This window comes from Ailuropoda melanoleuca, chromosome 10 (genome assembly GCF_002007445.2).
Source record: "Ailuropoda melanoleuca isolate Jingjing chromosome 10, ASM200744v2, whole genome shotgun sequence".
Lineage (NCBI taxonomy): Eukaryota > Metazoa > Chordata > Mammalia > Carnivora > Ursidae > Ailuropoda > Ailuropoda melanoleuca.
In genome coordinates this window covers 107,678,861-107,704,178 of record NC_048227.1, presented here as the reverse complement: position 1 = coordinate 107,704,178, position 25,318 = coordinate 107,678,861, and the positions used below count along the sequence as shown (strand labels likewise).

Sequence of the window (25,318 nt, the reverse complement as noted above, 5' to 3'; positions counted from 1 at the left end):
ACAAGGATGCCCACTCTCGCCACTATTATTCAACATAGTACTAGAAGTCCTTGCAACAGCAATCAGAAAGCGGCTTCTCTTAAGCACACCACCGTTGTTGAGCTGGTTGTGCTGTGGAGCGAGCGCCCAGTGTGGCTTTTTACTGAGATGATTGCACCACACCACGTCTCCTGTTGCCTTCCTAACGTTGGGCTTGACTTCAGGAGCCTCGGAGAGGAAGAAAATCGATTCCATGGTTACCCAGGAGGCGTTTCCTCATTCTTAAAACCCCTAATATTGAAGTCCTGATGGCTAAGGAGGTTGTGCTCGGCTCACAGGAACCTCAGGCAGGAGTCAGCCCGCAAAAGGGCGAATTATTCCAAAAGCTGCCCTCTCCCACTCCATCCAGAAGCCTTGGTTGTTCGCTTTGTTCCCTACTGTAACCTTTTAAGGGGTGGTTCAATAGAAGCCTCCTGATAACTCATTAAAATGATCACCTTTGAAAACGTCTTTGCGCTCCACACGCGCGGATATGAGAGGGGATCGCGTGTCCCAACAGCTCCGCCTTGTTCTTGTCACTTAGGTTTGTCGAGACAAGAGCTGGCCACTCAGGGCCACTGAGGAAGGTGGCATCTGAATGGGGAGGAAAGGCCGTCCTCGGGCACGGCGAAGGGACGCTCTGGTGACCGCCTTGAGAACATGCAAAACGTTCCTAAGAGGACAGTTCCAGAGCCTCGTTTCCATCTATCTAGTCTGTCGTTTGTACATCAGAAAAATGTCCCGTTTTATAGTGTCAGAATGGGAACTCCTACAATAGAAAGGAAGGATTCAAAACACTTCATATCGAAGAATAGAGGTGGGGTAGACACTGGAAAAGGAAAATAGTCACCTCACAATTTGTTGGCTCTTGCGTTCATTTCCTTCGGAAGCTCTTTAATATTGGAGGCCTCCATGCCGCTGCTGGGGCCGCCGCCTTGTCTCTGGAGAGGAGAAGTTCTGGCACATTGTGCGAGTACTCAGCACCAGTACTGATGGGCAGTGGAGAGTAGCCTTTGCCGTCACTGCGGTTCAGGGCATGGGGCGCCCTTACGCTCGTGTGGCGTTGAGGAAGGCAGGCACGCTGAGACTGAGGTGGGACTCGCCTCCCGTGTGTGGAGTCCACACCACCCCACGATCCCACACTGGTTTTTGAACAGACAAAGGACGTGAAGGATGGAAAACACAGCCAGGTCGCGGCCGGCGGGCTTTCACAACAAACCCCGTGAAGAGCTGGAGCGACGGAAGAAGATTGGGGCGCAGAGGGCCTCACTGCTTCTGGGGATGACGTGTCTGAGGCCAGCACACCAAGACCACAGGCCGCCGTGGCCGCGCCATGGGGGGGGCCAAGCAGAAATAAATCTGTAGGCCTTGTCTGTGAATAAATAATTGATTCACCTAAAAGATAAAATAAAATAAAACCAGAGATGGGATAGAAACAAAAAAGGGAATGTGTAGGGCAGACGGCAAGTGCCTCGTGTGACACAGCGGACGGGACAGATGGAGGCCGCCTGTAGGTGCCAGCGCTTTGCGGGGTGAGCCACAGGTCCTCCGGTCCTGCTCCCTGTGAGCTGAGGGAGCCGCAGAGGCACGGCCATCCCACCTCACCAGGACCTCGCCCTTCTCCCACCGTAAGGCCTGCTGTTTACGCACGAAGAAGGCACCGTTGCTCAGACGGAATGTTCCTGGGTCAAGCCAGGGTAGTGTATCTGAGCCCAAAGTGCTCCAGAAGTCAGTAGTTTCGCATGGTGTTTACGGAGCAGGCGTGTTCCGCTCTCACTCACACGGTGTTTTAGCTATGCTGGGGAAAATTCTAGAAACAAGAATTCCCTCAACTCATCTCAGAATCAGGTTCAGTATGTTACAAGTGTATCTTTGTAAGACCCGGACTGTTCTTCATTCGGTGGGCCCTGAGCACACCTGCCACACGTGTGTGTGTGTGTGTGTGTGTGTGTGTGTGTGTGTGTGTGAGTGAAGACTTGCGGTGCAGTTGCCAGGGGGTCGTGGTGCAGGATTCTCCTTGGCTGGATGTCAGAATTCCATCCTAGGTCAGCTTTGCCCTGATGGAAGCTCACACCTGTTGGCTGGCTTGCTTGCTGTCCTGTCCCATGGGGCAGCGTGTGACCCTTGAGGACTGCCGCGAAGGAGACCGGGTCCTCACTGTCGCCGGCGTGCCTGCCTCTACGACTCCGCGTCAGAGGAAGCCGTGACTCAGTCCCAGCTCGTTGTCTCTGACCACTCTGTCCACCTTCCTGAAATGGGGTGCACCTCCAGGGCGATGAAGCAGAGCCCTGGGGGATTTTTAATCCGTTGGCAGCTCCCGGCCGCATTGCTCATTGCTGTGTGTCCATGCTCACAAGCAAAGGAGACACGGGAAGCTGCGTATCACACCCTGCTTTGCAAAGCTGCCTTGCTGTCTGGGAAAACGGTAGTCACAGGGCTTGAGACAGAGTTAAAATTTGCGCAAACTCGTGAAAAGTTGCATTGCTCTTACTTGGAGAAAGGGCCAGTCATAATTTCCCGGGTAACCATTATTTGGGAGGTTTGAAGGGTAATAAGAAACACATGTCAGTCTGTGGGGAGGAGTGGCCGAAAGCCGAACTGAGAACTGTATCAGTTGCCCCAGTGACGGCAGCTCCGGGGACGGTCCCTCCGTGCCGCACACGCACCGGCTTTGGTGCAATTTCAGCCCCTGCTTCGGGGCAGTCATCTGGCGAGAGCGCGGCCTGAGACCCACACCCTTGGTTCCCACAGCGACTTTGACCTGACCTGTGTATTTTTCAGTGGAGCGCAGTTCTGAGTGAGAGCCAAGAATACATGCAAATCTCAGTGGGATTTGCGCTAATGTTCCAAAGCTGTCATTCTGGGAAAGAAGAGCAATTTGGAAACATTCAAGCACAGATGAAAGTGTACTGGTTTTCTTTTTGAAAATATAATTGCTGCAGAAGTTGGCCAAGTCCATTCAATGCAGTGCAGTTTGGCTCAGTGCTAGTGGCGGCAGCAGTGAGATGAGCCGGGCGGGTGACGGTATGACAGTTGGGGCGGGTGGGGCACAGGAGAGACAGACAGACTGTTCCCGGGAGGGGACCTGCGGTAGCACAGGGGTCCCCGTACCCGGGACCTTGCGGCTCACAAGCACCGCCAGAGGTGGCCATTCTGCTCTAACGAACCCTGTTCCTTCTGAGCTTTGCCTTGGATCAAGGAGTTTAACCAAAAATAAAAGGAATGTGAATAAACATGAGTCAGTGACCAAGATAGTTGATACCTGTGGCATATGAGTTCAACTGGCATAACTTTATTTTTTTAAAGATTTCATTCATTTATTCGACAGAGACAGAGAGAGAGGGAACACAAGCAGGGGGAGCAGCAGAGGGAGAGGGAGGAACAGGCTTCCCTCTGAGCAGGGAGCCCAACATGGGCCTCGATCCCAGGACCCCAAGATCATGACCTGAGCCAAAGGCAGATGCTTCACCGACTGAGCCCCCCAGGTGTCCCATTTTTTTTGAGCTTTCATTGATTTGTTCTGCGGGGAGAGTGTGAATTCTGCGGGATTGTATTAGTGGGCCCCTCTGCCGATGGGACCATTTAGACTGTAGACAGTTCGTGGAGCCTGGTGGATCCCGTCCTAGTTTGACCTCGGAATGGACAGACAGAGCTGCCGAAGCACCTCCGGCTGCGGCCACAGCCGAGACGCCGGGATTTTGTGCTAGAGCACCGAATGAAGACCTGCTTTTCTCTGTGCTCCGGAGGTGACAAAACGCTTACACCTCCACTGATGGGGTTTTCTGAGCAAGCTTTCATCTCATTTTTCTGGGGTGAACAGTTCCCTTTTTGGCATACAACTACCAGGACGTCAAAGAGTTTTAGGATTTTCTCCACCACCCATTAGGTCTGGGACGGACAAAGTGTGTGATCTAGAAAGACAACAAGATACCGTCCAGAATTGTTGACTGTGGTGAAGCATTTTGGTGAAGCCAAGCTAGGCTAGGCTTTTAAAAACTTTTATGATTTCTTTGAATTTAGAAATTCTGTATAACATAAGTGATGACTCCACGTGTGTGGAAAGTTCCGGAGTCCGTGTCTGACGCTGTAAGTAGGTTGGCGTGGTCATGCTGCACGTGGGGTTGTGCGGACTAACGCTCGGAGCAGGGCATCCTGCGGAATGCCAAACAGGAGGGGGTTTGCTGTGCGTTTTGAAACCGCCCANCAGAATTGTTGACTGTGGTGAAGCATTTTGGTGAAGCCAAGCTAGGCTAGGCTTTTAAAAACTTTTATGATTGCTTTGAATTTAGAAATTCTGTATAACATAAGTGATGACTCCACGTGTGTGGAAAGTTCCGGACCTCGGAACTGACGCTGTCTGACGCTGTAAGTAGGTTGGCGTGGTCATGCTGCACGTGGGGTTGTGCGGACTAACGCTCAGAGCAGGGCATCCTGCGGAATGCCAAACAGGAGGGGGTTTGCTGTGCGTTTTGAAACCGCCCGGAAGGTATTCGCTGATTCCCCTACAAACATTTATTGAGTACACACAGTGTGCCATACACGTGGCTGGGTCGGAGGGCAGCGCTGAGGACAAGTCAGGCGTCTGCACAGAGGCGCCAGGCTGATGAAGGGGTCAGCTGAAAACCTGCCCTCCCTGCACGTAACCTCCAGTTTCTCGAGGGGCCTTCTCCGCATCCCTGAGCTGCTTTCACTGGGTAATCAGGAACTTCAGGCAGGTGAAGTCTGCCTATTGGGGGGTGAACTTTTCACTGCCCAGATTGCTCGGTGGGCCCTACGATGGATCTTGCGAGTCTCAGTCCTTGGTGGTGTGTGATGATGGCAGTGAGCGGCTGTGTCGGAGACAGTCGAGAAGGGCGTGCTGTGCACACCGACTCCGTTTTGTCGCCTCGATCACAATACTTCATCTGTGCTCATGACCATTGGGAATCTGTCATTTATGGCTCATATTGGCAAAAACTAAGGCCTGTGTAGATTTCAAGGTAGCTTAATGCCCTTTGATTTCATGGTCTTGGGCAGGTTCTCCCAGCTCCAGGCTCGGGATGGGGGGCTGTGGGGTATGTGCCATGGGGCACTTGAAAACTTTAAGCTCTATCTGCTTTGTTTTTTTAGCAGAATGCTTCGTAATCTTTGAAAATGTCAACTAGGATGGCTTAAAAACCAGAAGAGAGATGGTTATTCAGCTAGCTCTTTGAATGAGGTTTTTGTCCAAAAGTTCTGTCTTTTCAGCGGTTTTGGTAACTGGTAAACAGTAATCTGTACCTTGCTGCTGAAACTGTTAAACTTTTATGAAGTTCATGATCGTTTTTTGTCTGGACTCCGTTTGTAAGAATCAATGGGTAGGAAAATACAGTGTCTGCAGCAGACCCGCTCCGTGAACCGTGTCCGAAACTCTGATAACCAAATCGGCAGTCTTCTCTAAGGGGATGTGGGATGGTCTACTTCTGGCAGGAAACTGGAAAAATAGCCAGGACCAGAGGTTCTCCTCCATTGCCCCAAGTACCGAATCCCACGTGGGCCTTGTCTGGGGGAAGGCCACTCACGTGAACCATCCCTCGGAGAGGCAGGGATTGCTAATCCCCCCCCACACACACACACACGGCAGAACCAGCCATGCTTGATTTTGCTTGGATTTCTACTCATGACTCTTCAGGAAAAGAATGTAAACTCTTCGTATTTATAGCTACAAACCTATTTAGGAGAAATTGGTCACTCTGCTTGGTTGTGTCATTAGTGAGAGCACACATTCATCTCTAATCTCCCTTTTAAACCAGCTTTTTGTTTGTTGGTTTCCAGTAAGTTCATACCACCCACCCCCAAATACCTGGCATCACAGGAAAATAATCCGTTAACTCGCGGGTCCCCTGCCAGGCTGGGAGTGCGTGTTGGTCTCTGCGTTGTGCACGTTTGTGTCTACCATCTGCACCCTGATTGGAAATTTTGTGTGAATCCACAAGATGAATCCTGCATTTTGAGTATAAAAATTTTAATAGCTTTAAAAATATTGAGCCTTCCTTTTACACCAAATGGCAAGTTTATTCTTTGCATCCAGAAACGGTATCCAAAGTATTTAATGCTGGCTTCCGTCTTTTTGTGTTCTTGCAATGAGATTTTATTTGCTTAATTGGCTCACAGTTAATTTTGCCTGAACGTCCCATAGTGTTTCAGTGTTGCTGGATAGGAGAGTGGTGAGTGAACACGGGAATCTCACATAAACGGTGAGTAAGGTGACTTTACTTTTTTAAAATTTCCTTATATAGAAGCGTGAGTCTTCTTGATCATTTTATATTTCTTTATAACGAAATTTAGAAAGCAATGGGAAGAAAATTAATCATTTATAGTCCTCCAATACTGCTACCATTAATATCTCAAATTATTTCCCATAAATATTTTTCCTACACATCTTTTAAATATCATGGTAACCATCGTGTACATAAAATTTATAGACTGTCTCCTTTAACTTACAATCTTATAATAAGACTCTTTCAGCACTGCCAAATGGACTTCAAAATCACTTAAAATTTTTTTTTTATTTTGAAATAATTATAGAGTCACAGGAAGTTACGATCTCCCCTTCTGGTAATATGTTGTAAACAATACTGCAATATTAACACTAGGAATTTGGCATTTGGTGCCATCAACATACTTCATTCAGAAGTCACCAGTTACGTGTCTGTCTGTGTGTAGTTCTATCCAGTTTCATCACATATGTAATTTCGTGTAACTGCCCCCCCAATCAAGAGACAGAATTTTCTCATCTCCACAGAGATCCCTCTTTTATGGACACACATACACCATCCCCTACCTCCGGCAACCACTTACATGTTCTTTTTCTCTATAATTTTGTCATGTCAAGAATGACATACAAATGAAACCCTATAAATACAATCTTGGAGACTGGCTTTATTTACTCAGCATCATTCTCTGGGGATTCATTCGAGATGTTGTGTATCGAAAGCTTGTGCTGTTTCATTGCTGTGAGCGGATCAATCTTGGCTTGCTTAACCATTTACCCCTCAAAGGACATCTGGGTTGTTCCCAGCCTGGGTGTTACAAATAAAGATTTCTGTATGAACAGAGTCTTCATTCCTCTGGGATTACTGTCGGACGATGGACTTGTTGGCTTGTACAGTAAGTGGGCAGGTCGCATGTTGTAAGAAACACGCAGACTGTTTTCCAGTGGCCGTACCGATTACATCCCTCCGGCTGTGTGTGAGAGATCCAGTTTCTCTGCACCCTTGCCAGCATTTGATGTTATCACTCTTTTGTATTTTATTTTAGTCATTGATAGGTAGGTAGCGATAGCTTACTGCGGTTTTACATTTTTCTGATGGCTGAAGATGTTGAATATATTTTCACATGGCTCTTTGCCATCCGTATATCTTCTTTTGTGAAGCGACTGTTTATCTCTTTTGTCCATTTTTTAATCGGACTGTTTGTTTTATTTTACTGTTGAGTTTTGAGAATTCCTTATGTTGTGGACACAGACCTTTGTTGGATGAGCTCTTTGCAAATGTTTTCTCCCAGCCTCTAGCATCTCTATTCATCTTCTTCACAGACTTGTTGAGAGCAAGTTCAATTTATCGTTTTCCCTTTTAGGGATCATGCTTTTGGTGTCATGTCTAAAAATTTTTCCCCTAGCTGTAGGTCCTAAAGTTTTTCTATTAAACATTTCATAATTTTATGGTTTATGTTTATATCTCTGATCCATTTCCAGTTAATTATTCTATAAGTTATGGGAGTTAGGTCACATTGCTTGTTTTCTTGTTTTTCCCGTGGACACCCACTGCTCTAGCACTATTTGCTGAAAAGACTCTCTTTCCTCCATCAAATTAACTTCTCATCGCTGTCCGAGAGCAGTTGGGTATAACTGGATGCGTCTATTCCAGGGTTCCCTTTTCTGTTCTGTCGGCCCCCGCGTCTGCCTCTCCCCCAGTACCACACTCCCTTAATTACTTAAGCTACCTTGTAAGTCATCACATGGCTTCAGGGATTCCTCCCATTTGGTTATTCTTTCTCAAAATTGTTTTTAGCTATTTCTGGTTTTTGGCATTTGCATTTCCATTTTAGAATGAGCTTGTCTATACCTACAAAAAGCCTTGCTTAGATTCTGATAAGAATTGCATTATACCTGCAGATCAATTTTTGGAGAATTAAACTCTTCACTGTGTTGAGCCTTCTGATCTGTGAACACAGCATCTCTCTCCATTTACTTAGCTCTTCTTTGATTTCTTTCCGTAGCTTTCTGCAGTGTTCAGCACACCAAGACTGTATGCCTTTTGTTAGGTCTTACCTAAGTATTCCATTGTTCTGGGAGCAATTGTAAATAGCACAATCGCTTTTAATGTCTGTGTACAATTCCATGCAGGAGATGTATCATCATTTACTGAATTCTTCTGAGTTTGCTGGACATTTAAATTGTTTCCCATTTCTTTTTCTTATGTATTAAAAAAACATTGTAACAAACAGCTTTCTATATTCAAATTTTATTTACAAAGTCTGAAAACTGAGATTCCTGGGTCAGAAGATATGAATGCATGTGCATTTGGATAGACCATGGAATTTGTGCATAGAATAAAAGGAGTCTGTGCATAAGACCAGTGCTTTTCTATTCATGGAATTTTCTTTTCTGTTCACATTTCTTTCTCTTTTAAAACAGGATTTAGTGGCTCTTTAGATCATTTCTTGCATTGTAGCTGATTACTTTCTATCACAATATAAAATTCTTTATGGGCATGATTATTGTTTTCCCCAAAACATGACCTCATCCCGTGTCCTTGCCCACGTGGTAAATGGTGCTGCCGTTATTCTCCCCAAGCAAGTGGCCTCTTAAGATCCTTTTGCAAATTATTCCAATCTGAATGTGAATAATGTTATCAATTTGAATAATCCATCCTTATCTTCACCGGACAGATTCTGCTTTGCCTGCCCTCGTGCAGATTACAGACGTGAGGCTGAGCAAACAGCCAGTGCTGGCCTCCTGCAGGGAGGGTACTCTGCCCGGCTACTTTCCGAGGAAGGGCTGGGAATGTCGACATTCCAGGATAAGGCTTTTCCAATCCGAGCAATCAATCTTAATAACTGTTGCCGCGCATTTGTTGGACCATTAAAAAATCTGTTCCGTAAGCCACCTTGTCTTTATGGAAACCAAAGTGGCTCTCTCTACACAGGTTTGCTTGGAGACACCCCATCAGCCTGTCGCTGTGCTCCCTCCTTCCTCTGCTCACTCTGCGGGAGAAGGTGCTGTGGCCCTGAGCCTCATGTCTTTCGATGGACGTCTAAGCTATTGAATTAATACCGCCCGTGGTTTCTGCCCAGCAGCTCGAGCCCTTGACTCACCTTTTAGGTCTGGCTTGCCCGTGAGTGCCAGACTCGACATGCGTTACCGTTCGTGCCTTCGACTTAAATGTTCCCAAGGACGAATCTCTAGTGATGGTCTTCGGCAGCCAGCAAGAAAGACACAAACAACCCATGCAGGTGTCGGCTGTTCACGCTGTGTTGGTGAATATTCTTTGCCCTTTGGAAGATTCGAACCTACCCTCTGACCAGTAGCCCCGAATGTAAGTTCTTAGGGATGGTGCTGGAGAGCCGTGGTTCCACAGCTCAAATTTTCTTTTGATGAGAAAAGTAAGTGAAACCCCCGTAATGACACTCGTAGATTTGTCTTCTGCCTCTAACGGCGTAGTCCGGCCAGGGGACTGTCCCCTTTTACTAGAGAAGGAAAGAGAGCGGGCCATGATCCGTCGGACACGAAGCTGTCCATCCAGGTGGCTCAGCACATCCTGGGTTAATGTTCGTGCCCAGGTGTAAGCGGGGGACCCAGGGCTGTTTACAGACTGTAGTTACAGAGGACTCGAAACAGAAAATAGCCTCATGTGAGCGAGAGAGGCCTGTGGGTACTGAGTTGCCAACCACTGGCTGATTCAGCATTTCCTTATTCTGCTCCTTCAGGAACATCAAGTTTTTGTTTTTGTTTGTTTTTAAAGATTTATTTATTTTAGAGAGAGCAAGCTTGCAAGCATGGGGGAGGGGCAGCAGGAGAGAGAACCTCAAGCAGACTCCCCGCTGAGCACAGAGCCTGACCCTGACTGTGCGCTCCGTCTGAGACCCTGAGATCGTGACCTGAGCCGAACTCAGGAGTCAGACGCATAACCGACTGAGCCAGCCAGGTGCCCCAGGAACATCAGTTTTTGACAACTTTTTCTGATAGAGGTGTTGATCAAGCATTTACAAAATGTTCATTTTGGGGAGAAAATAAAACTAGGATATCAAGTCAGAAATACATAAATAATTGGGGTGCCTGGCTGGCTCTGTCAGAAGAGCATGCAACTTGATCCTGGCGTCATGAGTTCGAGCCCCACGTTTGGTGTAAAGATTACCAAAGAAAATAAATAAATAAACTTTAAAAAATAAAAAAGAAATATATAAATTTCTGAGTCTTGGAGAAGGTAATATTCAGATAAATGAAAGTTTCCATTTGCTGGAGAAAGTGTGACGCGCGTCCCTCTAGATCTCACTGGGGTATGACCGCAGCTCCTTAATTTTACTGATCCTGGGGATTATCACCATGTAGGTTTTTCATTTGGGATTTTAAAGCCTCTGTTTTTCTGACCTCTCAGTACATCCTCTCTCATACTACCCATCCCAAACCCAAAGTAAAAAGGTTCTGAGGAGGAGGAAGAGAAACAGCGTGGTGGCATCTGTCTCTTCGGCGAGCACCTGGTGGTGTCCATCCCCTCTGTGGGTCTTTACTTGGCGCTCTTTTTAAAGTCGTGCTGAGGAATAAGGTCCTCAGGCCCTTTGTATGCACCTCCTGCCGTCCCAGAGCTCACGCCAACGCCACAGAAAGCCGTCTGTTCCTTGAGGAAACGTTTCCTCTCTGTGGCAGGACCTAAGGCTTAGGTTTTCCGTCCACACCCAGGTCTGAGGCTCTTTGGAGACTCCTCGGTCCATCTGAATAAATGCACATCCACAGGTAGGGACATTCTCGTCTCGCATTAGAGATGACTCGTTAGAAAGCACATCACCGAAGGCAACTTTCGAGACGAGGTGGGAAGGGCCAAGGAGCCATGTGTAGAGCTGGTCGGCCACCAGAGCCCCCGCCCCTGGCCTCACAGATGCTGCTTCCCCAGGGGGCTGTGGGGAGCCCTCCGGGAGGCTGGGGAGCCGCAGCCTGCCTGCCAGTGGGACGCCGTGGCCCTCAGGCCCCGCAGCCCTCCCCTGGGTGAGGGAGGCCCTGCAGAACTGACACTCCGGGGTCTGTCTTACAGTCACAGCCCTCGGGGAGTCCGAGTTGCGTGCACTGTGATTTATACAAGTGCCGCGGACAAGAGCCTCTTGGAGGATGGGAGGGAAAGTGATTGGAGGGGACAGCAGGTGATGGGGGAAGAAAGAGGGACAGGTGAGGGGCTGGAGCTTGCACTTCAACACAGAAGGCAGCATCCATCTTGCCTTGACAACCAGAACTGACAGGAGTAGAGGTGGTCGAAGGCAGGATTTGGGATGGAAGGGAACGGGGTTTGGCTCTGCTGGTCTCCCAGGCTTCCTCTGTGTCCTTCACTTTGTGCTGCCCTGACGCCCCGTGCAGATGCCCCGTCCTGGCCCAGTGTCCCTGGGTGTGAGCTACCATGGTAACCGCTCCTCCGTGCTGATGCTCTTCTTTGAGAAGAAGGAAACGCAGCATTCCAGGATGAGAGCGAGCCAGGGACTGTGTGTGTCAGCACAGACGCCCAGCCCGCTGGGAATCCTGCGGGAGCAGCGAGTTAAATACACCTGCACTCCCGCCCTGGAAACGACCAGGGTGGAAAGCCTGGCCTCGGGCAGCTGAGCACCTTTTTCCCTACTCAGGTGTCATCTGTCCCACTCCTGAAATTTCAGAGCTTCTACTGTTGTCTCAACATTTCACCAGCATTTTCCTTTCTCTTACCGGCCCTCGGCCTTCCTGCTCGCCTCCTTCCCGCACGGTTGTAGATTTCTTCCTAAATAAAGCCGTCCTTGTTCTGTCCGGATTCCAGCAACTGCCATAGGATCAGCTTGATTCCTGCTCTTGCGGGGAGGGGTGCCCTATCCTAAGTGGCTCAGATTATTTTTAGCCCCTGAGAGATGGAGAGTGAACTTTCTGTGGACACCAACGGATGGGACAAATGCAGCGGGCCCTGTCCCCAGGCACCAGCAAGAGCAGACACGCTGCCCGAGGCGCGTGCTGGGATGCTCACACATGGCCCAGGCCTGGTCGGGGGAGTGCGGGGCTGCCTGCAGGGTGGGTCCAGGATGCGCGCATGGAACCAGCTCCAGGCCCCTGATCCGCTGAAGGAGCTGCCTGACCGTCCGAAAGGAGGGGGCCCTTCTGGTTCCTAGAGTTTGTGGTTCTGGTCATGCTCATGTCACATTGGCACCGTGTACAAAACCACCTGCCCTGGGGGTTTTGCAGTGAGCTGCATGTCTGCATCGGTTCAGCAAGCTTTATTGACCACAAAGACAGACGGTGCAGGAGCTCCTGGGGGGGTGCTCCCCCACTTCCCACCCCACCCCCAGGGCTGTTTAGGGCATCCCCTCTGATCTGCACCTTCTGGCAGAAGCACAGAAAGCTGGGGGAGCTCTTCTCTCCTCCTCGAAAGCATTCCTGAACTTCTGTTTCCAGCAACAGCCTAGACTGTGAGTGGAGAGCTCTCTTGCTAAGAACAGTTATTAGTACTGGATACACTCTCTTTCTTAAAATATGTAAGTACGTTAGTGAGTTGGGAAGTTAGTAGCAAATATTCAGAGGCCAAAACCTGTGTTAGAGGGAGAACCCAGAATGAGAGGACAGTGTCCTTGATGGCAGCTGACAAAGCTGCTGAACTTGCGGTGACCTCATGGCCTCACAGGGCAGAGTGCTGGTGACAAGTCCCAGGGGACCTCGTACCCCCCCCCNGTCCCCCCCCCCCCCCGCATGAAGGAAAGCCGAGAGGAGGACGTGGGACCCTGTGCCCCTCAGATGGGTCTCGCGCACATTCGGCTGATGGGCCGCCACAGTCGGAGTCCCGGGGAGAGGTCCCATCTGGAGGTTGGCATAAAGCCCCAGGACGAGCTGAGGTCCACGGAGCGATCACAGGGAAGGCCAGGGACTGAGGTGGGCAGGCAGGATGCTGGGACGCAGGGAGATAAGGAAGAAGGAAAGGAGACAGACGAATAGGGAGGTAGGGGGGTCCCAGGGAGCAGGTCCTGGATGCCAGTGAGGAAAACGTCCCGAGGAGGACAGAGCAGAGGTAGAACTGGGATCTGGCTCCTGGGCTTAGCACTGTCATGACCCGGTGCCAGATGGTGGAAGCCGGATGCCAGTGGGTAGAGGAGAGACCGGAGACCCTGAGTTTGGAAAACCCCTTCAGAGTTGTGTCCGCACCTGGGGTAGCCTGGGGGTGGGGGTGGGGGGACAAGGAAGGTTTATTTTCACGGAGAAGAGCATCCCCAAAAGCCGGTGGGAAGCACAGAAGGAGGTGAGGGGTGCCGGCGTGAGCAGGGAAGCTAAGCAAGGCCCAGTTCTGTGTTCCGCTAGGACCCCATCCTTCGCAGAGGCCAGGCCTTGCTCCGCTGGGCTCCGCACATGTGACTAGGTCCTAGCTCCCCCAGTGGTTCTGATGGACTCGCTCCTAGTGACTCAGAGGCTAGGTCCCTCCCCTGTTCTTTCCTACACTTTCATAAACCACCTGTTTAATAATCCATTCTGTACCCTTCGTGGGAGTTGATATCCCACCTGTGAATTGGTGATTTCTAAAATGAACTCTCCCTGTCTGGGGGTGAAGCTAACACTTGCCCAATTTTTATTTTCTGTGTCTTTATCATTAATATTTCACAACTTTTAATTTGCACGTGCTTTTCATAAATATTCTCCCTTTAAAAATGACGTGAAGAGCAGATGCTTCAGAATAGAGGACGTTCTAAGGAAGTGACCTTGGTGCAGGGAGGAGAGGCACCCGCCCTCCCACCGGCTGCAGCCCACCAGCCTCTCACAACCACGCTGGGATACCTGCCCAGCAAGCTCTGTGATCCGTCAGAAGTTCAAACACAATTCAACAGGGATTTAAAAAATTCATTGTCACAAATTATCTTGTCACATATTGATGTCATTTAAACAATTTATTTCTCTAGCTTTTATCTCTCACATTAGAACATTTTGAAACCCTCTTGCTTGTGAAGCAAGCACCTGACCATAGTACCACTTTCTCCCCACCAAATTTCTCAAGTTATTTAAAAAAAAAAAATACCCATTCACAGGAATCACACTAGAAACCAAATGTTTAGTGCCATACGTAGAGCATTTAGGGACAGAGTTTATTTTCTTAAAGGAATCACATTAAAATCCATAGAGTTCTAGATAAAATGGCCTGCCTGATGACAAAGAAAAGGCATTTATTTCAAAATGAGACGTGGGTGATCTTATGCTGCTAGTTGCCCTTTAGAGCAATGATCACTCAGAAAATAGGACGTTCCATCTGGAAACAGAGCAGACATGCCCGGGCATGTTCCCCTCCCTGCCTGCATTGTGTGTTTTCCTGGGGGGCGGGTGGGCTTGTGGTCCGCGTAGGATGACCTCCCCTCCCCTCCCCTCTTTCTTTCAAGTTCTTGGGAAAGAGAAAAACAAAGTGTCCTCAGGCAAATTGAAGCCAAAATGTCACTACAAATGCAAAACTCTGAAATCTAAAATGTGACACTTCTGGTTCCGTAGGGATAACTGAGATTCTTTGTTCTTAAAGACCTTACTGATTTCATGTGAGAAATCAGCTGCCTCGCAATGTGGTCAAGCAAGAAGTCCTGAGGCCTCTGGTGCCGTTCTCAGAGGTGAAACTAGCTGTGTGCTTTGAGTATGTTTGCTCTAAATTCTTGGACAGCAAGAATACACAACACTGGAAATGTTCTGAGAGATTTGTTTGTCAGTCTTTGGTTTGAAACGTGAAGAAGGTAAACTACTGAAGTGGACGGGGGTGCAGTGGACAGGGAGGAGAAGGCAGCTCGGAGGCTGGCCCGGTGTCCTTAGCAGGGCAGGGAGCCGGCTTCACCGGCTGGCACGCCAGGGGTGGGGACACAGTGGGATTGCCCAGGGTCTGGGCATGGTGGGGTCCCACTGAGAATACCACCTGACAGTATCCCAGTGGGTTGAGTGACCTCATTTACTGCCACTGTGGGCCTCTGGCTCGCCGCAAAGAGCGGCTGAAGACGAGGAACGATCTGGAATCTTCATGAATCACACATGCTGTGAAGTGTGATGGGGAAGAGACCAGCGGGCCAAGCTAAGAGTCTGCGCCCCCGTGGTCCCCGGGCTCCTCGGCCGTCTGCGTGGACACTGTGTTCACTCTCCCACCCTGTGCTCGCAGACAGTGTTGAATTTGACTCTCTCCTCAGCACTGTGACTGCTAATGTGTCCCCCTGACCAAAATGAAGTCGTGGAGATGGGAACCTTGTTCGTAGTGTACGTGCAGGTTATTTCAGGAGGGAAATCGGGGCCCTGGGGGACTCCCTGAGGGCTGTGCAGCACGTGGAGAGCAGTTCGGTGGGCCCAGGCCTGGAAAGTGCTTCAGTAACAGAATAGAGGCACTTTGTTCTCACCTAAGTGACAAATCATCTCCCGTCCCTTCCGTTGACCAGTCAACAGCGGGAAAGGAGAGCCCTATGTTTCCACGGGGACTGGGAGAAGTGTTTCGAGCTTTGGTCTTGTTTTCTGAGTGGGAAATTGAAGTCTGCAGTAGCCCCCGAGGGCCGTCTTCGCGGACAACAGGACGNCGTGCAGGTTATTTCAGGAGGGAAATCGGGGCCCTGGGGGACTCCCTGAGGGCTGTGCAGCACGTGGAGAGCGGTTGGTGGGCCCAGGCCTGGAAAGTGCTTCAGTAACAGAAAAGGGGCACTTTGTTCTCACCTAAGTGACAAATCATTAATCATCTCCCGTCCCTTTCTTCCGTTGACCAGTCAACAGCGGGAAAGGAGAGCCCTATGTTTCCACGGGGACTCGGAGAAATGTTTNCGCCCCCGTGGTCCCCGGGCTCCTCGGCCGTCTGCGTGGACACTGTGTTCACTCTCCCACCCTGTGCTCGCAGACAGTGTTGAATTTGACTCTCTCCTCAGCACTGTGACTGCTAATGTGTCCCCCTGACCAAAATGAAGTCGTGGAGATGGGAACCTTGTTCGTAGTGTACGTGCAGGTTATTTCAGGAGGGAAATCGGGGCCCTGGGGGACTCCCTGAGGGCTGTGCAGCACGTGGAGAGCAGTTCGGTGGGCCCAGGCCTGGAAAGTGCTTCAGTAACAGAAAAGGGGCACTTTGTTCTCACCTAAGTGACAAATCATCTCCCGTCCCTTCCGTTGACCAGTCAACAGCGGGAAAGGAGAGCCCTATGTTTCCACGGGGACTGGGAGAAGTGTTTCGAGCTTTGGTCTTGTTTTCTGAGTGGGAAATTGAAGTCTGCAGTAGCCCCCGAGGGCCGTCTTCGCGGACAACAGGACGACACGGTGACACGGAGGTTCTCGCGGTCGCTTTCCCTTCCTGTGCTAAACGGAGGGGCTCCNTCCTAGCGGAGGAGCCTGATGTGGGGCTCGATCCCATAACGCCGGGATCACGCCCTGAGCCGAAGGCAGGCGCTTAACCGCTGTGCCACCCAGGCGCCCCTGGTCTTGTTTTCTGAGTGGGAAATCGAAGTCTGCAGTAGCCCCCGAGTGCCGTCTTCGCGGACAACAGGACANGGGCCGTCTTCGCGGACAACAGGACGACACGGTGACACGGAGGTTCTCGCGGTCGCTTTCCCTTCCTGTGCTAAACGGAGGGGCTCCTTCCAGAAGCTGCTTGGTCTGCTGAGCCTAGAGGGTCTGCCGGTCCAGGAGGCCTGAGGCGTAAAGCGGGAACGTCTTCAACCCTGTCCTCCACCCCAGACGGCAATCTAAATACAATGCCCGTTGGGTGACCTTTGCCCCCAGATCATTTCTTACTCAAGAAGTGATCACAAATCAGTGACAATCTAATTGGTCGTCTCCTAACTGAGCTCCTAGAAACCTAACAAACTGATCAGAAAGAATCCATTTTGGCTATATTCGTTGTTTCTCNAGAATCCATTTTGGCTATATTTGTTGTTTCTCTTCACAAATAGAAAAACCATTGTTTTGGGACTCCGGGGTGCCTCGGTCATTTAAGCGTCTGCCTTCGGCTTAGGTCAGGATTCCAGGGTCCAGGGATCGAGTCCCCCATCAGGCTCCCCGCTCTGTGAGGAGCCTGCTTCTCCCTCTGCCTGCTGCTCTCCCTGCTTACGCTTGCTGTCTCTCTCAAAAATGAATAAACAAAATCTTATTAAAAAAAAAAAGAAAAACATTGTTTTTACAAAACTGGAAAATAATCCTCAAAGATGTGAAATTGGAGTGCTCCCTTAACCATGGGAAGAGAAGAAGCCAGACGTTGCCGCGTGGGCTGCTGACGTGCAGCGAGGCTCTGCAGCGCCTACGGCCTTGGTCTGCTTTAGAAGGTGTCCACTCCTGGTTACGCAGAGGTAAAATAGTGCAATTCCGAACTTTTGAGAAACAGAAATTTTCATACATATCAGAGAGTCCCCTGTAATGTAAATTATTGCTATCATAACTTCACTTGAAAATACCTGCTCTTCGACTAACGTCCAGGGAGAGGCGGCGGCGTTCCAGCGGCCCGAGAGTGGAAGCCCGTCTCTAACACTCGTAGCTCGTAGCTCGGGGCCTGACTCAGACTGAATCTCTACTTCAAAACAAATTTTTAAGGAATGAAAGAAACAATGAGAAGTCCTGAGTGCCCAGAACACAATGTGCTTGTGATTACTGGTCGCTATTTTTATCAGCCAGCCCATTCTGCTGTTTTTCAACACCTCGCGCCATGCCAAGACGATAGAGCAGGGGGAAATGCTCCGATGGACGGAGGGCTGAAAGGGAGTCTCAGAAAAGCAGAGGAGGGACCCGGCAACAGTTAGCCTCTAGTGTCAGGAAACACGTCTCTTTTCCAGTTTTCCGATTTCAGATTGCTGGCATTGGGTGGATTGCATACCCGCTTATAAGTGCAGAGAGGCATCTTTGGGGGACGGGAAGTTCTCTGATGAAACAGTCGTAGTGATATCTGTCAATGTTTTAATTTAAAGAATCAGGGCTTTTTTTTTCCTACTGGGAAATCTTGCTTTTGGACTGGCGGAAAAATTTTATCTGACTGCTTCTTCTGAAATTTAGTCTCTGGGAGACCAGTGAAATGCAGCATTCATTAGCTGTGGCAAAGATAGCCTTAAAAAGAATACATCCTTCGAGAAGGTGGAGGAGTGAAGGTGAAACACATGTGCGTTTCACAAACCACGGCCGCGTATGGGTCCTGTAGATGGCCCTTTTCATCACAACCCCATAGACATGAAGACAGGTTCTCAGAGGTTCATTCCGCCGCATAGCTTCCATAATCATCCCTATGCCAACTTCTGCCCAAACTGTTAGACGCAGAATGGATTTCATGGAAAGCCCCTGACATGTCCTTGACATAAGACCAANCATGTCCTTGGCATAAGACCAAGTAGTAAAAATCTATGCAGAAAAGAACCAAATAACAGCTCCCCTGGCCTGCTTCCAGAAGATAGGCACAGATAAGGACGATGATGTAAAGCTCTGTGATGTCACACATGTCACAGTGCAGCCCCCCCCATGGAGGGTACCCTCCGTCACCAGGGAATGGAGACTGCCTGTCACCAGACATGGACCCTTTGCTACTTTTCCCCAGTTTACTGCCCCAGCCCAAATCCTCTAGAGTGCCTAATTAATTTAAGCTCCCAAAGTCAAGCTAAGCTTTCTTTGTCCTGCCAATTCCTGGCAGATTTGTTGTCCTTTTATCTATAAAGAATAAAAACTGTCTGCTCTGGTCATTTCTTTGGTCTCAGCTGGAAGACCTTGAGGGCAGAGAAGAGTTTTTCCCTGCCTTCCCCACGGTCCTCAAAACCTGTTAGATGACCCAGCGTGTGGTAGCTTCCGTGTAGGACGGAGTGTGGTGAGCCCGGGGCACCTGCTGCTCCATGTATTCACCGTGCCATTGCTCTCTTGCAGGAGGAAGGCACTGTCAAGGAGATCGACATCAGCCACCATGTGAAAGAAGGCTTTGAGAAGGCCGACCCTTCCCAGTTTGAACTGTTGAAAGTGTTAGGACAAGGCTCCTATGGAAAGGTAAGTTGACGGTGATGGGTATTAATGAAGGCACGTATTGCATGGTGCACTGGGTGTTATACACAAATAATGAATCATGGAACATTGCATCAGAAACTGGGGATGTACTGTATGATGACTAACATAACAAAATAAAAATTATTAAGAAAAAAAAAAAGGAAAGGTAAGTGGGAGCTTTGATTCCCTCTCGGTGAGTCTCATGCACTGCAGGTCCCCCATCCCAAGGCAGAAAGTGCTTGAATGTCGGGGGACGCAAGTGATGGCTAGGTTGGCTCCTGAACCCAGGAGCCCTGGCCCTGAGGCCGAGGGAATGAGACTCCAGGCAGCCCCCCGTTTGTGGGGTCCCGTGTTCACTGGCACCTGCGTGTGCACATGGTTACGATTCTGTCACGTGCAGCTGTGCAAACCACAGCAGCATGGGCCCGCGGGAATACCCCACACCGCGGCCCTTTCAGACTTTCCTGGGGGTCTGCTTGTCATGGCAGTGAGGACAGCTCTTGACCTTGAGCCCATGCCTCTCTGAAAGTGCAGACTCAACAAGAAGGAAGAAAGCGGGGCACCCTTCGCAGCCGGCACGTGACTGGCCCTTGGGAGTCAGGAAGGCTGGGCCTCACTGCCGGCCTCCTCTCCTTACCCTCTGCCTCAGCTGTGCAGTTTCTCTCTCTCTCAGCCTCAGTTTCCTTCTCTACACAATGGGGATGGCATAAACCACGTGATTATTCTACGACTGAAGACTGGATCCCGTCCAGCAGTTGCCCCTCCTGTGTCTGCACACAGAATCGTGCCNAATCGTGCTCTTTCTTTGTCACCGTCAAAGTGGGGTGAAGCTGATCCCTCCCGGGAACGAGAAGTGGTTAGCCCTTCGCTTGGGCCACATCCAGGTTCGGCAGGACGTCGAGGACCCTGCAGTTAGGATGGCGTGAGAGTTCTTACAGCGCAGTGCCTGTCCCTCCGCATGCCTGTGTAACAGGGAGAAATCCGCACACTCCGCCAGCCCAGCATGATTTCTGGAATCTCGGGCGAGAAGAACAGTACACCCTTCCCTGGGGCGCAAGCAGAACAGCGGCCTGGAGCTTTAAAAGAGTCATTCCTGTATGGAACGTGGACATCCACCAAATCTCTCCGTTCTTTGGAGGACTTTGTGCCAAGATGAAATGTGGTGCCTGTTGATTTAATGCACAACTGATAACATGTTAATGATGTGCTGGAAGGTCTCTTACACACCATGAAAATTTGCTTGCAAAATTTATCTTTGGCCTGCGTATAAGCTAGACTGTCTCGGCTTTCTTTTCCACTTTTGTACGGTAACGTGGGAAGGAGGTGTATCCGCTGATGTACATACAAACACACTCGCCTTGAACCCCACCAGATTTCCAGTATTCAAAACTGCGCATCCTACAAAAATGGCTATTTAATGTGAATCGTAAGGTTTTGAAAGCAGGGAATGAAGACTTCAGTCTGTCGCAGCGTAAAGTAAAGACCGTTACTGAAGCATAAGGCGGAGCCCATTTATGTGGTAATGGAATGTTGGTCGTTAATTAGAAATGTCAGAGAAAAGGAGAAGGCATCATTCTTTCTCTAAGAGCTAGGATTTCCGAACAGAGACAAGCAAATTCGCAGACACGCCCCAGGTGTTGTTTCCGGAGCACGTTCTCCGCCCAGTGGTCTTCGTCTGCAGTGAGAGCCCAGGCGCGGGCTGCTGTGGGCGCTGCCCTGGGATTGGGTGCCTCTGACCTCGCTGTGGACACCGCCTGCCACCCCATCTCCAGGTGCTTGGGAACAGACCAAGGGGACAGTGTTTTGGAGCTTGACGGAGACACACGTCTGGGGCTCTAGGGGTCTGTCCCGCAACTCAATTGGACGGAGCCTGTCCTTGAAGATGCCTAGCCCGAGACCCGGGGCTCCAGATGAAAGGAGAAAAGGTTTTGCAAATTCCCAAATTTCGCATTTTGAATTTCAATTTTGCTTTAAAAACATTCTTTGGAAAACAAGTGCAATAACGTATGGTGTTTGGTGCAGTTGTTGGAATGGCCGTCTTCGCAGCGCTCCGTGCGTCTCCTCCCCAGCCTTCCACACGCCANCCCCCCCATGGAGGGTACCCTCCGTCACCAGGGAATGGAGACTGCCTGTCACCAGACATGGACCCTTTGCTACTTTTCCCCAGTTTACTGCCCCAGCCCAAATCCTCTAGAGTGCCTAATTAATTTAAGCTCCCAAAGTCAAGCTGCTTTCTTTGTCCTGCCAATTCCTGGCAGATTTGTTGTCCTTTTATCTATAAAGAATAAAAACTGTCTGCTCTGGTCATTTCTTTGGTCTCAGCTTCGTGATTGGGCCTCTGTGCATAGGGAATGGTACTTTGACTTTTTTCTCCCGTTAATCCATTCTCAGTCCAGCTGGAAGACCTTGAGGGCAGAGAAGAGTTTTTCCCTGCCTTCCCCACGGTCCTCAAAACCCGTTAGATGACCCAGCGTGTGGTAGCTTCTGTGTAGGACGGAGTGTGGTGAGCCCGGGGCACCTGCTGCTCCATGTATTCACCGTGCCGTTGCTCTCTTGCAGGAGGAAGGCACTGTCAAGGAGATCGACATCAGCCACCATGTGAAAGAAGGCTTTGAGAAGGCCGACCCTTCCCAGTTTGAACTGTTGAAAGTGTTAGGACAAGGCTCCTATGGAAAGGTAAGTTGACGGTGATGGGTATTAATGAAGGCACGTATTGCATGGTGCACTGGGTGTTATACACAAATAATGAATCATGGAACATTGCATCAGAAACTGGGGATGTACTGTATGATGACTAACATAACAAAATAAAAATTATTAAGAAAAAAAAAAAGGAAAGGTAAGTGGGAGCTTTGATTCCCTCTCGGTGAGTCTCATGCACTGCAGGTCCCCCATCCCAAGGCAGAAAGTGCTTGAATGTCGGGGGACGCAAGTGATGGCTAGGTTGGCTCCTGAACCCAGGAGCCCTGGCCCTGAGGCCGAGGGAGTGAGACTCCAGGCAGCCCCCCGTTTGTGGGGTCCCGTGTTCACTGGCACCTGCGTGTGCACATGGTTACGATTCTGTCACGTGCAGCTGTGCAAACCACAGCAGCATGGGCCCGCGGGAATACCCCACACCGCGGCCCTTTCAGACTTTCCTGGGGGTCTGCTTGTCATGGCAGTGAGGACAGCTCTTGACCTTGAGCCCATGCCTCTCTGAAAGTGCAGACTCAACAAGAAGGAAGAAAGCGGGGCACCCTTCGCAGCCGGCACGTGACTGGCCCTTGGGAGTCAGGAAGGCTGGGCCTCACTGCCGGCCTCCTCTCCTTACCCTCTGCCTCAGCTGTGCAGTTTCTCTCTCTCTCAGCCTCAGTTTCCTTCTCTACACAATGGGGATGGCATAAACCACGTGATTATTCTACGACTGAAGACTGGATCCTGTCCAGCAGTTGCCCCTCCTGTGTCTGCATACAGAATCGTGCTCTTTCTTTGTCACCGTCAAAGTGGGGTGAAGCTGATCCCTCCCGGGAACGAGAAGTGGTTAGCCCTTCGCTTGGGCCACATCCAGGTTCGGCAGGACGTCGAGGACCCTGCAGTTAGGATGGCGTGAGAGTTCTTACAGCGCAGTGCCTGTCCCTCCGCATGCCTGTGTAACAGGGAGAAATCCGCACACTCCGCCAGCCCAGCATGATTTCTGGAATCTCGGGCGAGAAGAACAGTACACCCTTCCCTGGGGCGCAAGCAGAACAGCGGCCTGGAGCTTTAAAAGAGTCATTCCTGTATGGAACGTGGACATCCACCAAATCTCTCCGTTCTTTGGAGGACTTTGTGCCAAGATGAAATGTCGTGCCTGTTGATTTAATGCACAACTGATAACATGTTAATGATGTGCTGGAAGGTCTCTTACACACCATGAAAATTTGCTTGCAAAATTTATCTTTGGCCTGCGTATAAGCTAGACTGTCTCGGCTTTCTTTTCCACTTTTGTACGGTAACGTGGGAAGGAGGTGTATCCGCTGATGTACATATAAACACACTCGCCTTGAACCCCACCAGATTTCCAGTATTCAAAACTGCGCATCCTACAAAAATGGCTATTTAATGTGGATTGTAAGGTATTTTTGAAAGCAGGGAATGAAGACTTCAGTCTGTCGCAGCGTAAAGACCATTACTGAAGCATAAGGCGGAGCCCATTTATGTGGTAATGGAATGTTGGTCGTTAATTAGAAATGTCAGAGAAAAGGAGAAGGCATCATTCTTTCTCTAAGAGCTAGGATTTCCGAACAGAGACAAGCAAATTCGCAGACACGCCCCAGGTGTTGTTTCCGGAGCACGTTCTCCGCCCAGTGGTCTTCGTCTGCAGTGAGAGCCCAGGCGCGGGCTGCTGTGGGCGCTGTCCTGGGATTGGGTGCCTCTGACCTCGCTGTGGACACCGCCTGCCACCCCATCTCCAGGTGCTTGGGAACAGACCGAGGGGACAGTGTTTTGGAGCTTGACGGAGACACACGTCTGGGGCTCTAGGCGTCTGTCCCGCAACTCAATTGGACGGAGCCTGTCCTTGAAGATGCCTAGCCCGAGACCCGGGGCTCCAGATGAAAGGAGAAAAGGTTTTGCAAATTCCCAAATTTCGCATTTTGAATTTCAATTTTGCTTTAAAAACATTCTTTGGAAAACAAGTGCAATAACGTATGGTGTTTGGTGCAGTTGTTGGAATGGCCGTCTTCGCAGCGCTCCGTGCGTCTCCTCCCCAGCCTTCCACACGCCAGCGCTGTTCACGCGCACTGAAGCCGGTGGGTGTGCAGCGCGGCTGGTAACGACGAGCCAGAGAAGTAAGAGGAAGGGGAAGGAGCCACGCGTACGGCTGTTCTCACCTCCGCTCACTACTTAATTCACAGCTTGTGTGTGGAGCCAGGTCAGCGGGGCGGGCCACCTGGGCCCCCGAAGTGAAGTCCAGGACTCCTGGGGGATGGGGGTGCCAACAAATGGGACAGGACTCTGGAAACCTCCCACATCAGCCACTAGAGAGCCACAGACACAAATTATATTTGTCCACACAGGGCTGTCTGTGAGGGATTCTTTATAAGAGCAAAACTAATGGCAAGGGGGGAAAGCCTCATGTTCTAACACTGCGTAGTATTTTAGTCTTCATCCCTAAATAGAAACTGTATGCCCTTATGCAGGGATCATCTGGCTTTTGCTCTCTAGAAAAGTAAAGCAAGACTAAATGCTTTCATCCTGCAGAAAGCTCCTGTTAAACAGATTTCCCTTCTTGCCTCTGCTCCTAAGAGCAAAGAGCCAGAGTGAATCCGGACTCCAGCATCCCTGGGTTGTATTCGCCTGTCACCGGGCCCCTCCGTTCACCAGTCACTGGGCCCCTCCGTTCACCAGTCACCGGGTTCCTCCGTTCACCAGTCACTGGGTTCCTCCCTTCTGTCTTTCCTCCGTGCTGTGATTGCAGATGCTGGAGATGCAGGAAGGAATAAAATGCTGTTTCTTCCACTTGGCCTTCTCACTGATGCCTGCTTCTGACAGCAGGCTCGTCCCGGGGACCTTTGCCATCCTGCCCAGTGCAGGGGCCCTGATGGCTCTTCCCTCGGCTGCTGTGCTCTGCTTGTGCAGCCAGAGGACTGTTGCCAGGGCAGAAGCAGCCCAAGCCCCAGAGGATGACCCCCAGGTGGTGGCAGCACCGGACGGACGGTGGGGCTCCAGCCTGCGGGTCCCCGTGCAGGGCCACATGGAAGGCAGCACGTGCTCTTCTCTCCAAGTCAGTCCTGCAAAGTGTAGGAAGCAAGATAGCCAGTTTGCCAAAGCAGTTTGCTGGGAATGGTGGAGAAGCATCTCTTGTCGTTAGTGATTTGTCAAGTCATCGTGATTTCAAGGGTGTCTGAGAGCAGAGGAAGCCGTGGTGCTTGGAAGGGAGAAACAGCCTGTCCTCAAAGAGATTTAAGTGTTGAATGGGGAAAGCAGCGAAACTCTGGAAGATGTGGCACAGTGTGTCCTGCTGTTGCGGTGCGTGGCGCGGGCCAGCTGCTCAGGTGTGTGGCGCAGGCCAGGTGCCCAGGTGCGTGGCGCGCGCCAGCTGCTCAGGTGCTCAGGTGCGCGATGCAGACCAGCTGCTTAGGTGCGCGGTGCGGGCCAGGTGCTCAGCTGCTCAGGTGC

At 50.3% G+C, this 25,318-nt stretch overlaps 1 protein-coding gene and 1 pseudogene across 4 annotated transcripts in view; both read left to right on the top strand.

The window, feature by feature from the left end:
* The window catches only part of RPS6KA2 (ribosomal protein S6 kinase A2), a 341,018-nt gene that overhangs the window by 226,446 nt on the left and 89,254 nt on the right, over positions 1–25,318 (top strand). For 3 of the 4 annotated variants that reach the window (XM_019799101.2, XM_011224258.3, XM_002918704.4), the window contains one exon: positions 19,067–19,183. In XM_019799101.2, the coding sequence (XP_019654660.1) occupies positions 19,067–19,183 (117 nt within the window). Of the gene's footprint in view, positions 1–9,392; positions 9,517–19,066; positions 19,184–25,318 lie in introns of those variants that run through there. The other variant, XM_034669430.1, reaches the window with a different exon arrangement.
* Positions 917–3,420, top strand: LOC109489547 (annotated as a pseudogene).